General features: G+C 53.0%; 1 protein-coding gene across 2 annotated transcripts in view; it reads right to left on the bottom strand.

Moving 5' to 3' along the window:
• Window positions 1–14629, bottom strand: part of LOC122391533 (3-phosphoinositide-dependent protein kinase 1-like) — a 62001-nt gene that overhangs the window by 34116 nt on the left and 13256 nt on the right. Inside the window, exon 1 of one of the 2 annotated variants that reach the window (XM_043385560.1) lies at window positions 12766–13568. The exons of the other annotated variant lie outside the window; for it this stretch is intronic. Coding sequence (XP_043241495.1) covers window positions 12766–12874 — 109 coding nt within the window. The 5' untranslated portion in view covers window positions 12875–13568. Of the gene's footprint in view, window positions 1–12765; window positions 13569–14629 lie in introns of those variants that run through there. 2 annotated transcript variants of the gene reach the window in all.

Here is a 14629-nt window from a genome sequence, read left to right as displayed (position 1 = left end):
GACGATCGGTGCCCGCCCAGTAGTCACACATAACACAGTCAGCCAATGAGCGGCCGGCACACAGCGCTGGCGGCCGCGCCAGCCAATAGGAGGGCAGCAACGCTCGCGAGTCAGCCGTTTCCCGACCACACAGCACGGAAGGCAACATCAAAAATTCTAGCAGGCGGCACTATGCAGCATGCAAACAAAATCTCTCTCACTATGTAGATGTTGTTTTGTTTTCACGGAGGTGTGGATTGGGATGTACCGATTATTATTTCCTGACATTTGTGTCGGTTTCCCTTTTCATCCATCCACGGAGTTATCGAGTGGATCCATATTCCATACGTCATTACGCATTTCCTCCGCATGCCGTTCGTTCATCGTTTCTGTCGAATCAATCACGGATTCTGAGTACTGGCACGGCTTCTCCGAGGAATAAGGGACGGCACCGCCACCGCTGTCGTCAACACTCCATTAAACTCGGACAAATGGCAGGCTTAGAGGCAAACAACGCGGTGAATAAAGTGAGGGTATATGGGGGATTTTAGGACCTGTGATTCGGTGATGGTGGGATATTGTATCGCCACAATATTGCGTTATGCAATATCAGAGGTAATGTGCTACGAGGGTGAGGCCTGAATAAAAGACAGGGAAAGTACAATTCCATCATGTGGCGCATTGCAGGATCAGGGGAACTCACTTTCAACTTTCTACATGAATCGTTAAGGGTTTTCTAATGAGTTCATACTTCATGCTAATGTGCTTTCTGCCTTTTAAATAAACACATTCCGATGAATGAAAAAAATAAGCGCAAAAAAGTGAGCTGAACATTTTCAGAACTATTCATTGCCCGCAATTTTTGAATGAATACAGCTGCCAGCTTGCTGCAGCTCCGCCCTGCCATGTTGGCCAGCATTTGACAAGATCAGACCAGGCCGGATCAGGTCTGTCACCTCTCGATCCTGGCGTCAACTGCATACACCATCACCTCGCCACCAGAGGTGATCATCCCCACGTCACAGTCCACCCCCACCCCTACCCTACCACGGTCTGCAGGCCACACGGGGTCACCGCCTCCGGGGGCAGCAGGTCACACGGGTCACCGCCTCCAGGGGTAGCAGGTCACATGGGTCACCAGCCTCCCGGGGTAGCAGGTCACACGGGGTCACCACCCTCGGGGGCAGCAGGTCAAGGCCGTATCGACCGCCCCCGTCATCCCGGTACCGGCTCCCGAGGTACCACCACTAACCGGCAGGCACAGCACGGCCGATCAATGCTAGTCGGCTAGACAGGACGGCAACGGGGAGAGTTTTCAGACGACGGCGCCGCGGCCGCAGCCGCTGACGCTTCCAGTAGTTATTGTTTCAGCCGGTGGTCCAGCTGCTGCTACCGCAACGTTAGATAGTGTTTCTGCTGCTACTTCTGCGCCATCGCTTCAGCTGCTGCTTCTTTAGCAGTCGCTATCGCTTCAGCTGGTGCCTGCTACCGTAACTGCTTCAGTTTGCTTGTTGTTTTGAGTGTTGTAATCCACGGTCGCGTCAACTTGACGTCACTGTGCGCCCATCCACTTCTGTTGGTGTTTATTCCGTCATTCTGAGTTGACTTTATCCACTGCTGAGGTCAAGTGGCTGTCGGTGAGTTAGCATCGCTTACGCCGTTATTGCCGTCGCCAGACACAAGCCCCAGCGGAATACATAGAAGAGCTGCTGAAGTTCCACTGACCCGCATTGTCACAGTTTTAGGAAACAGCCTCAACCTCAGAAACTGTGGGCCGGGGCCATCTAATTTTGCCGCCTCTCCGAGCCCAGCTAACCAGATCCGGGCGGTAGGGCCTTTGCTCTAATATCATCTCAGATTCTCAGTAGTCTTCAACTCCGCCAAGAGGCTATCAGGCTATCAAAAGCTAGCTATCCAGATCTGGGCGGCAGGGCCTTTGCTTCGATCTCACCTCAAGGCTCTCAAAAGTCCCCAACTCCACCAAAGCCCGTTCATTCCACCACGTTTTTGTCACCTAACATCTCTCCTCTCATTTGACAATCCGTTTCTACCGACGCCTCAATACCATTCCCATCTCGAACCCATTAGGTACGCCCGCTGCTTCAAAGCCGGAGCTCGACCGTTGCAGGATCCGGCCGGCCCAGACATTGATTTTGTCGGCAGCCTTGAACGCAGCAGCGGTCCGGAGCTCGGTTGCCAAGGTCATTCCCGGATCAGGGCAACACCCTCGTGCGAGTGTGCGTAGGTCGGTTAGAGCCGTCCAGCGGCGGTCCTGACCCACGCAGACGTCGTAGCGCAGGTGCATGACCTCTATGCACGTGTACGAAAACGTGACTTCCAAGGCGTAACGGTAGATGAGATGGGGAGTTTACACATGAGACTCCTGCATAGACATCCGTCCCGACTCCTCGCTGACTTGGCGTCTTACACCTGGGCGGAAAGTCTTCTGTTTGCTCACGTGCATGCATGCAATACGCCGTGCAACATCTAAAATGTGTGTCCCATCATTGGCAGCCCTACCAAAATCTCACGCATACTGTAACGAGAGTTTACCATCATGGAAAATACGACAAAAACCGTGCACATTGGCCGAACGAGTACATATAGATACTGAAGAGGCATTTTTATCGGGCAGCTCAAAGCGCATCGCTCGCCGCACGACTAAGCCGATTACGAGGGTGTTCGCAAACGAGTGTCCTCTCGACTCTCCAGCCAGGAGATGAGATGAAAAACGGAGCCAAGGCAACAAATCGCAAACGTTTGCCAGTTCATTTATTCATGTTTCAGTGCGCGCTAACTGCGATCGCCCAAGAGGACTAGCTTCATGAAGCGGTATGACCCCACTACCCGATGCCCTCCTTCACCTGATGATCTCCTCAGGATACCCTCCCCTCTCCCGAGTATCATACACCACGGCGCGCCGCTCAGATCCGGCATAATTACACCTGCTGGGAGCTGCCGGGCCTCATCAGAGGCCGGCTAGTATTTCCAATTACCTGCCTCCTGCGGTGGCTGTACCGGCGGAGACAATACGCGTCCCGGGACGGCGCTCCCGGTTCGGTAATCTGGAGACCGGAGCTGGTAGCGATCAATAACGGTGGCGACGTAGAAAGGTCGGGAAATTCTACCGCGCAGTGACCGCGGTCCTCAGCAGAGTTTCCCCATTCGTGAAGCACATTGCACGGTGATCGTTACCGTTCCATCCTTTGAATTCAGTAAGAATACTTAAATATTTCAAATTCATGAAATTGGAATGCTCTCCAATCGAGGCTTTTTGCCAGTCTCGATTTCTACAGAACTTACAGAACTCAAATGTTTGACTTGAGAGTCCACAATCACACGCCAAGCCTAAGATGCCTAGTCTCCACTCGATTGTCTAGAATTTAGAGCCCCGACGCATGGCCTTCCCACCCACCTGGCCGCCGACATTGACGAAGTGCGCCGTCGGTTTCGACAGGTGCGGCAATCGGTACCGACGAGGCCCCGACAACACCGCTATAAGCCCCGCCGCGGGTCAAACTGCGCTATAAAGCGGCCTACACAGCACCCACGGGCGGCTTGCAGCGGAATCCCGCAATAGCCTTGCCCGCACACCGCGCGGGGGCTACTGCAGCTGCTGGTCTAATGGACCACGGGGGCGGGCAACACCTTCAAAGGAGGATTGCAGGCTAGTGGCCGGCGGTGAGCGGGACTTCTGAGGACGATATATGAAAACTGAGCATGTCGCTAAATGAGAAGCTTTGAGATGATTTAGAAATATTATGTGTCCAAGCAATATGAAAGCTTATACGAATGCACCTGCCATCACCAGCTCAAACGAACTGACATGGTTGATGTAGGATCAAGCGCAATGGTTATAAATGAACATGAACACATCAGGGAAACCCCATCAATCTTGATCCTGCTGATACCTTACCTACCCACAAATCTCATTAGCGAAAACGCCTAAACGAGTTTAAATTTGCGCCCAGAATCGCTTATGAGTCATACCAATCGCCTCATTGCACTTCGTGCGCAGTGTTGAGCGATTCCTGTCACTCTCCGCCTCCTTCCGGCGGGCCAGACTCCCAGAGGCCCGCGGCGCCGACACTTCCGGCCAGCTTCCGGTTGCAGTTCCCCACTTCCGGTCTGTCGTGAGTCGGCCGCGGTCCCCACTGCGCACAAACTTGCACTGTTGCAAGTCTGTTGGCATGTTTTTTTTGCAAGTAACGGTCTTTTTCTGGAATGGAACACTCTAAGAAAACGGTGATATGATACTGAGTTGGGCATTAAAAATAAATAAGAAGCTGAGGCATTTCCCGAGTACCTAACGTGGCTCTGTCTTCAAATCCGACAATTTTTTCGTTTTTTCTTCTAAGCCGTCGCCCATGATCAGACGACCAGGAGTGTCCACCATTGAGACACGCGACAACAGAACCTTACGTTAATATTTCCCAAGGGCCAAGACAAAAATATGATGCAAGTCGCGACACTCCCTGCTAAGAAAACGGAAGACAATAAAAAAACGAGGTGAATACAATACTTGACAAATAAATTCACTGTCGTCCTTATCCTGCTTCGAGCTGTCTTCTGGGAAAAAGAACCAGGCCCTCTGAGCAATTGCAGCAACTCTGTAGTACGCTAACCATTATTATCGATTCCGAAAAATTGTGAGTCGCAGTGTTTCCTTTATCAATCGCAAACGCAAAGCCGCGTGGCGGTCTCCGCTGGCTCAGCGTGAGCCTCAGACGAGGCGACGCGTAGCCGTATGGTTTCGGTGGATTCCCACACGTGGTCTCAGACAAGCGCATTCCTATCGCCCAGACGGAAGTGGCCACACCCGCCGCTTCGGCGAAACGTTATCAATGGCGCCTTGAGTCCTGCGCTATCGTAGACGAGTATGTTTACTGTGTCATGTGAAATACCTGTCGAGACTCGAGATGTCCTTTCGCAAACCTTGGTGGTGGAACGAACAATAAAAAACGACGCGTCACATCGACGATGTATGAGGAATGACGTGATGTTGGACACAGACTCATATTTGATAAGCAGAAACGCAGGTAAATACGGAGACCTCCCGTAACTTTTCCAAGAGCGACTTCAGATAACTTCTCGGCCACAATCCCTACGTTCTTCCATCGCAGACAAAGATTGTCAGCCACAAGCGCAGCCGGTGCCCGCACAAAGGCGCGTGCGGGGCGAGCAAGTGCGCAGTAGTCGGCAGTAAACCTTGAGCGGGAGTGTGGGGGAGCGGGGACGCGAGTTCACGAGGGTCACGGAGCACCGTGAGGCACATGGTGGTCCCGCACACGGGCAAGGAGCGACGGCCGGGTCACGGAACTCAGGGGGAAGACCCGCTGAGTGCAGTGGGCGCAGGTCAGCATGTTGATGTTTAATGGAGATTGCTGACTAAAATGAACCATGATAAGTGAGCGTAGTCGAATGACGAGACGCATCTACCAAGTCCAAGTATGTCAACCTGCAACAACTAGATTATTCAAAATAACTTATAAGATAAGAAACAAAAAGAAGGTTTATCTTTCCGAAATCCAAAAATTGCGAAGGGCAAACTACAACTGCTCAATATTGAAATAAGTTCCTTGGGATTTTCGCTTCCAGCCAAATGACACACATACGCATATAAAATTATTTTTCGATCACTGCGCAAGGGGAACTAAACAATACAAGAAGACGGGATAGAACGAGACATGTCTATGACTTCACATCTTAGAATAACAGTTCCAAGAGCCGCCCGCTGAACAACGCCATCTTCCGTCCGCATGCATGTCCATTCTCGGAGACAATGCCGTCAATCGCAGGCCGCTGCAGCGCATGCCGCCGACTGTACGACTTCCTGACGCCGGTCGCCGATACGCGGCTTCCCCCTAACGGAAGCCGCGCGCCATGTCAACATGTCAGACTTGTGAGCATCGGACATCTGGCGTCTGAGCGAGACAAGCTTTCTATTTAAAATATCAAATGTGGTGGACGCACCAATTTGGAAAGACAAACCAATTGTGTGTGGTGGTTTAGGGTTTAGACACCCGAGACCACAAACAAACGAGCGATCGTTTTCTTTGTGACATGATACCTACATAAAACTTACCAATTCAAGGCTTTGCTTGGCTCTTGCTGATGAGATTGGTCATAAGAAAAACAGCTTTGGTCGGAAGGTATACCACAAACGGCCAGGAAATGCATGCCATGCTTCGAAGTTCCAACAATCCTCTCATACGAAAGCAAGTGACAACGTTCCGTTACTCGAAAACCCCCCACCATCACTCCTTCTTACAATCTCTGACGAATCACAGCGCTCGCACGGTGCCACCAGTCGTTGAATGAACACCGTTCATCGAACGCCAACACCCAACCCGTTCTCTCTGTGACGTCAAAACGTCCTTGGGAAGTCGCAGAGCGAGCGAGCGTGGACGTTCCCGCTTATACAGCGTCCTTTGCATACCGGTCCGACAGCCGCCGGACTATGACGTCACACACCGGATTCCATAAACGAGTGTATGACGTCATTCGGCAGGCGTCATCGACCAATCGGGTGCGCGGTGGGCGGTCCGTCGGTGTGAGTGACGTCAGAACGAGGGCGGTGCATGACCCGGGCGCGTGTGGCTCAAAGTGACGTCATACATAGCGGACGGAGAGCCCGGAATTTGAAGGTGTGCCGCACCTAACTGAGGAATGTGGGCAGCTGCAACGGAACGCCCCGCCGGCCATCCCGACACGCGGAGGCCAGGAAACATTCTCTATTCAGGAGCTCAGGACAGAACGAGCGGCGTGCACCCAGACGGACTAATCGCCGACATTACCTGGGCGTGGCTAATGAGCTTACAACCAAACTACAAAATGTGCCATTCATTACGTGGAGATTAAACAGCGTAGTATTACACACCAGAAAACGCAATAGGAAAGACTGAAACGGCAGTCAGTAGGCACATTGCAGCACAGATCGCCAGCAGAACAAAGTGATCAGTCGAGCGACGGATACCGCTAGCAGCAAGGGGCCAGCTGGGAAATCAGCAAGTCACGAAACACGCGGCAGAGAGGAGGAGAGGGCTCAGAATTCCTGGGAAATCAGCCTCCGTGTTCAATAAGAAAGTTCAGGCGAGATGCAGTTTTGAATGCACCAGATTTAGAAGAGGAAAACAGTTTGCAAGGTCGCAGAAAGAAGTTTGATAGACGAAAGTGAATGGGGAAGAGGGAAGATCAGAGAAAACCAGGTAAAAAAAAAATAAAGATGTTTCGCGCAGGTGGTAAAACAAGGCATAATGATTCGGCTTCAACGGAGTCCAGACCTAAAAAAAAAATCATTGGTGCAAATGGTACAAGCTTGTTACAAAATAATTCTCACTGTGAAACCATGACAACTCCCGAGAATTAATCGCATTCACCCCTCGACCCCTCCCGATCACCAGAGCCAGGTGCGCCCCCCCCCCCCCCCGCGACCCCTCGAGTCTCCACCTGCCGTAGATGCGGGCGTGTGCGGCCGTTCCCCTGGAGCACAGGGGAACGCCCGGTCGGCCGTCGGGTACGGCAGGTCGTTCCATGACGTGACGCGAGTTCCACCGGCAGGTGAACGAACCCGGCGCCCGGTGTGAGGCTCCGTCAGCGCGCGGCGCACTGCGGAAACGGACAGCGACCTGCCGCCCGGCGCGAGGCCTCCTGAGACAGAGCTGCGGCCCCGCGAGTCCGGCCGTCCAGACATTCATCGATATGCTGGCGGATTGGATGAATTGAATTGAGGGTGTAACAAATTGAATTTGAAGTGTAATGAATTGCATTTAGGTTGGATGAATCAAATTGAAGGTGCAAAGTAGTTTCTGATGCAATCAATTATAAACGTGATATTCGTTGCAGTATTCACCAAGCCAGTTCATAAAAACAGCTCTCTTCAGCTCTTTTCAATGTCAATCAAATGCAAGAAAATCAATGTAAAAATTATTAGGTACCAGATCTATCCAGTGCACGATCCGAACCGTATCCATCACACGATCCGGACTGTATCCAGTGCACGATCAGGATATCCCCTAAAGCAGACACCCACAACTGTCACCAACACATCACAGAAAGGGTGTGTTTGTATTCCCTCACCCGGCTCGAACTCGAGTCTCGGGGTGTGAGAGCTGACACCTCCCATTAGAGTCTGAGCGCCCTTTGACCCGCCCGGTGTGGGGTGTGGCCGGAGGGATTTCTCACGGGAATCTCATACGGCTGGGGTGCTCGCGCCTCGAGGTATGCGCAGTGCGCACATAAGCTCGCACGAGGTTTCCAATAGCTAAATAAGAACTATCTTTGGCGACTTCACGGACACAAAACAGCAACCAGACATTCACCGTCCTTGGCGCAATGGGACCACCCAGCTCGGGAGGCGAGCATGGGTGACGTGCCACCAATCACATCATTCCAGAGAACACACTCCTGGACACTCCCAATGTCACTGCGAGTCATCTAACGCCGGCGAGGATCTGTTCAAACGATTTGGTGGGAGTGGCAGCTGGTTATCAATAGCTCGTCATATTCATGTCCATTGTCCACCTTTCCAAACAGTTAGCACAAGTGACAGACCACTCGCCACCTGCCCCGATCTGTGATATCTTTTAACGATTTCTGACCTATCCTGTCTCATGATCTTTCAGAGGACATGCTCTCGCGCGCACTATCCAGTGTCATTTCGTTCAGCAGTCCGATGTTTCACGTCACAGATCAATGTAGGACGGTTAAATGTCACGGGTATTTCCATCGTCCCTAGAGCTTATCCTGAGAGTCAAATGTGACAGCCAAATGTCGCAAATGTTCCCATTTCATCGAGCTATGTTTGAATGCCAAAGGTTGAGGATGTCACTAGGATCGCCCGTCACGAAACCGATCACGAAGGTCGTCACGCAATAATGAAATCCATCACAATATCACAAAGACCGTCACGAAGAGGCTGTCCAGAAAAAAAGCAACGCCTGGGACTGCAAAGGTTTGCAAATCATCAAGATAAGTTCATCTTAAACACTTGTACCGGGTGGAATATCGGTAGGTAATTGATTCGCCCAGTGATTATCAAAAAGTCAAAAACACCCCCTCAATACGAGGTAACAGGTTTTCCTGGTGACTCCGTCACTTCAGTGATGGTATTTTGGGACAGATATTAAAGGGACCCTCCCACCTTAACATTAGATTTGAGTTGAGATAGCCAAATTGGTGGCCATGACCTGAAAATACCGGTTTGGGCACTCACAACATCGAAAAATGCTTTAATTCGGAGATATCGAATTTCAAACTTGCAGTTTTCGGATTCTAAGGGGCTAATGCATTGGTATGCCCCCTTAGAATTTGTGACGTCAGCGGAGATCTAACGATTTTAAATCTTTTACTAAAACGTTTGGTAGCACGCGGTGGTATATGCTGCTTTGCGCGCAACAAATGCCGCACTTTCAAATAAAGTCGCTAGGAACAGCGGAGATCCCTAAAAGTAAACAAAAGTAAAAGTCTAATATCTTGAAAACCGGTGAATATTTTTCGATGAAATTTGGTAGATATTCGTTTTTGCTCTTTCTGAACCGAGCGACATCACTTTCATGCCAATTCATTGACTTTTTTGAAGGTGGGAGGGTCCCTTTAAAACTAAAAATGACAGCGCAGAATATGTAGCACACGTCGGCCGCTTTTACTCAACCACGGCACAACTGTCTCTGGGAACTACACCATTACATAACTATGTTCTCAATTATGAATGACATTCCTGCCAATACATGGAAGGTTAGTGTGGCGCCCTGCCGTAACAAAATACACCACGATGTAGGCCCGGCAAACAACGGGGCCAAACGCTTCAAAGCACATCTTACCATACGGCACAGGGTTGATGCATCTGTCAATTGCAGCCTCAACTCGACGGACCTTCGAGCTTCGTGTCCTCCACGAGAACAGAACAGTTCTATCCTGTCACGCTCGTGAATCACGCAAAGGTCATCACGCTACAAACGTGTTCGGCAGAGCTCTCGCTAAGTGGCTAAGTGGCTACCACGGAACGCCCTGGCGACAACCCAGACCTCCAGCGGCCGCCTTCCCGGACCTGAGGGCGTTCAGCGCTCTTACGCACATTAGCCACCACCTTTTCAGGAGGAAAATCGGGGCTTACCGTGCGCCAGACCGACTGCAATGGGGTAGGCCATCAGATACGCCGCGCTATTCACCGCTGTCATTACGGTCGGTTCTGTCAGAATTCTCAGAATACCGCCGGATCGTGCAGTTGCCAGAACTGCGCAGACCTTGGGGTAGTTCGTTTCCCAGCTCGGGGTCGCTGGCCGATCGAGTCGCAGCAGACGATCGGACAAGGTCAGACTGGGAGAACTGTCTCTGCGTACAGTCTTTGTCTCCGCTGTCCCTTCGAGTATCAACCATTGTCATGAATCACGCACCCATTCCAGCAATGTCAGAATATGTTAGAGATTCAACTATGTCAAGACTGAGGGCTCCTGCAGGCCCGGTGTCGAGTAAGGCGCTTTCGGCTATAAACCGGGCTGGCCAAACAATGGGAGTTGCAATCCGGCGATGTTCCATAGTCAAACTCATCCCGGCTTTTGCTAGGCACGTCCGTGAAATTTTACTAGTCAAGAACATTCAACTATGCTATAGCGTTGCCAGCACGAACGGTTAATTTTAACTTTTTCAACACCAAACATGACTGAACAACGGCAAGTCTATATGTTAGTTAGGTACTATTCTAGCAGGATAATTCACAGAAGCATTAAGCTACACCTAGCAAAAGGCACCGTAGGGCATGAGTTGCAGGTAATGCGCACGCTCGAGCCTCCTCGATAGCTACACTCCCTAACGCCCGTTAGCACCAGTTCCAACTTGACCATCCCTGCTCAGCAGAATCATCTCCATAACGCGCCAGTTCGAGCCCCCTCCTCAATACACTCCCTCCAATCCTAACACGTTATCACCAGTACCAACTGGTGTATTCCAGCTGAGCAGACATCGTCTTCATCGCACGACGCGGCGACTTGTAGGTACTCGGGTTCATTTGAGGCCCCATCGGTATCAATGCGAGATCCATGCGGAGTCAACGCAGGGCCACCCGGCGTCCTCGCCAGGCCCACCAAGGCACCATCCTAGCTCCTACGAGCCGCCCTAATCCCGATCCCGCGGCGCCAGACGACTCGGGCGGGGTCAACCTCAAACAGCACCGCCCCCAGACAGTGTCACTAAGAAAACAGTGAAACGAGCGAGCGGTGCAGGCTTCGCGCAGAGGTTCAGGCCACTGGTAATGACCCGCTCCGCAGCAGAGAAGGTGACCTTAAGGTCAGGGCGACAGAAAGAGCGCGACAGGGGTCAGGGGGTGGTGGCTGGAGGGGCCTTCAGGGGCCAGTGGAGTACCGGGAGGACCCTCAGGGGCTAGTGGGGAGGCGGGATGACCATCAGGGCCCAGTGTGGATGGCGGACGGACCCCCAGGGGCCAGTGGGGGAGGGAGTGGGAGGACCCTCACGGGGCCGCGCTAAACATCGACATTGACACTGACATTGGCAGCCACTTGCGTTGTAGTATTGCAAGGTCAGATGTATGAAAATATTTAGTCCCAACGTAAACTAGGCGCGGCTGCACTAAGCTATGGCCATCGCACGGCGCCCATGTCATTCTCAATTGGGGCCAAAGCCAATCCACATCCTAAAACTCACAGAATTTTCGCCTTCTCGCTCCCTGACCTTAACCAAAGGTCAGTCTATATCAGGGAGGGTGTCTCTCCACCAGCTTCAGGATATGGTGACCCGCCCAGCGCCTCACGCTTCTGACATGTGAGCAGAACCCATTCCTGCCAGGAAGTCGTACCAGCCCAGACGGCCCGACCACCGCCAGCCCAGGCCGCAGCCCGGTTCACAGCCCCCGTTATTGGTGTGTTGCACGTGAACAGCCTCGTGCGGGGCAGAGGTCCCGTGGGGGCTGGACGGGGGCCGAGCGGGGGCAAATCCGAGGACGAGGGTACCACATACTGTGGCTGGGCTGAAGAACAGACAGTGGCTTCAACTGAGGCTGAGATAAAAGCAGTGGCTGCCTCAGTCGCTGCACTAACAAAGAGCGACTTCTTCCGAGGGTTGAATAGATACCACGAATATTGCTGTGACTGGGATAACACGCGACACATTTTCATAAACTGGAGCAAGACACAGTGGGTTGCACTCAGCCGTTGTGTCAATTCCGACCAATCATTTCTCGAGGGGCTTCCTCGAGAAGACAACTACTGTTACTGTCTCCGAGACAGCCACTCCTATGACTGATGCCAAATGACTGGGGGGGGGGGGGCCTTACGTGACCGGAACCCGTGCCGGTAGCTACCGCACCGACACGGCGCACGAACCAAAGGCCTCGGGCCACGGGAACCAAGTCATAAAGACTACCGTCTGGCCTTGACTCCAAGACCTTGGCTTTGACTTCAGAAACACGGTCTGTCTGTGTTCAGTCTGTCTGCCTAAAACACCGGCAATACAGTTCAGTGACTACCTTCAGCAAACGACATACTCAAGTATTTGCGCCAGTGAATCTCTTATGTACTAAGTGTCAACCCCTACAACTCTTCGGCGTATCCAATACCCATGTAGGGTTTATTTTTGCGTCCCCGACGGGGCAATTGGGACGCAGAAGGGTCATTTTATGCTTGCGTGTAACTCTGCTAAAATATAGTCACACCGCCATGGGTCATACTGAACGCACCCTTCTCCAACCCTCTCACACGCTGACACCCTCCCCCCCCCCCACACACACGCACACACACGCACACAGCCCCCTGATTCCCCTGACCCGATACATACGCGACTGAGCGGCGCGGCATGCCGCCTTGGTGCGAGTCTGCGAGTCCGACTCCGACTCTGAGGCGCATCTCCGACGGGAGCTGCTCGACCATCGACGCATAAACTCCATCGCGGTGAGACCAGCTCAGGTCAGGTCAGGTCAGGTCAGGTCAGACCTGCACAGAACGTGCACTGGGAACACACTCCTTAGCCGATGCTGAAGGTTCCTCTGGGGTTCTTATGAGGTTCTCTGGCTCGCAGTCAACACTGGGCGGTCCGGTTCCGAACTCCCGGTCACGGGCAGTGCCCGGTTATGGAACCTCGGTTACCAGACCCGAACGGAGCCCGTATCGTTCGGTTTAACGAGTCCACCACTACAGCTCCTTTTGCCGCGTACAGCCGACGAGATCACCAAATAACGACGGGAGCGGTTCTGTCACACACCTCTGTACGAAAGAGCACTGAACTGTGCCGCTCCGTGACCTGGCCTGACTAGTTTATCGTGACCCAGGTCAGTTCCTTCAGAGTCGCCACCGTATACCCAGCCACACCTCACTGAGTTCAGCTCAATCCGACGCAGCTACACACCGTTCGTCGACGTTCGTCTTGGCAGCGTCACAGCAGCTCGCAACCGACCTTGACCTCGGCCAGTGCGGTCCGTGCCAGCCACGCGACCGACGTGCAGCGGCCAGCGGCGACGTGCCCTCCCTCCGCCCGGCCAGCCCGACACTGTCCGGCGGCGAGCCCGACCGTACTGCAGAGCAGCGCCATTACGCAGCTGCGCAGCAACACGTCATACCCGCCAGTGACGTCATCCGGCAACTGCCGGTGGTGACGTCACACCCGCGCCGGAAGCACCGCGGTCGATGGGGAATGCCGGACCGGAAACGGGGGGGGGGCGAGGGCAGTGGGTCACGCGCAGTGGGCCATTGATCGAGCGCGTGACACGCACGTCTGATTGACACCCACCGTCTACGCACAAGTGCGTGGTGGGCGGGCGAAAATCGACGCGGCGCGCACAAGACGCAGAATCTGTCAAACAGCTGTTTGCGAGGAATTGGTGGGAATATATCGGTTCGGATCTGATGGTGCCAGCTGCAAAGAGTAAAATTAGATCCCTCAAAAATTTGTGCAGTTAGGTATTTTCTGGTGCAAGGATCACCGGCCAGTGAGCATCGAATAGTCCATGAACCCACGGGCGGCCATGGTGCGAATGTCAGGTATAGTGACAATATAAAGTCCCGGATAAGCCTGAAAAATACTGACGGTTGAGGCGCCTCATAAACGCCTTATTAGCATTCTTATAAATATCGTCACGCTCTGACAAATAAGAAATAGGCGTCAAAGGCGCGCACTGTCGTCGATCCACACCCTGGCGCCGGCGACTTGCCGCCATTCCACCAGCTGACGACCAGACTGCCACAAATGAATCTCCCACATTCCACACTGACATCATCATTTAGCGTGAATGGAGCTAAACCAACAAACCATCGGCAGCTCCGCGTACCGTCCGCCCCAGCGCCGGCGCAAGGGGAGACGTGGCGCACGAGCTACGAGAAACGGCGCACGAGCCATGGCAGACGGCGCACGAGCCATGGCAGACGGCGGACGAGCGATAGGAGACGTGGCGCACGTGCCACGAGACATGGCACTCGGGCTTCGAGACATGGCGCAGAGAAACGGCATACGAATTAGGAATGGGAGACACAGAGCTTGAGCCATGAGACACGGCTCGCAACCCACGAGACACAGTCCTCAGGCTACGGTATGTATCTGACCATCGCCTATTGACCGGCTTCGGGCGGTCAACACTCAGTGTTTCTGTCTGCTATTATTCGAGCCCTGCTGCCTGTCCTCAGAGGACTAGTCCTGCGGCCTGTCCTCA

This window comes from Amphibalanus amphitrite, unplaced genomic scaffold (genome assembly GCF_019059575.1).
Source record: "Amphibalanus amphitrite isolate SeventyFive unplaced genomic scaffold, NRLGWU_Aamphi_draft 000443F_arrow, whole genome shotgun sequence".
NCBI lineage: Eukaryota > Metazoa > Arthropoda > Thecostraca > Balanomorpha > Balanidae > Amphibalanus > Amphibalanus amphitrite.
This window is presented reverse-complemented; position numbering and strand designations above follow the sequence as displayed.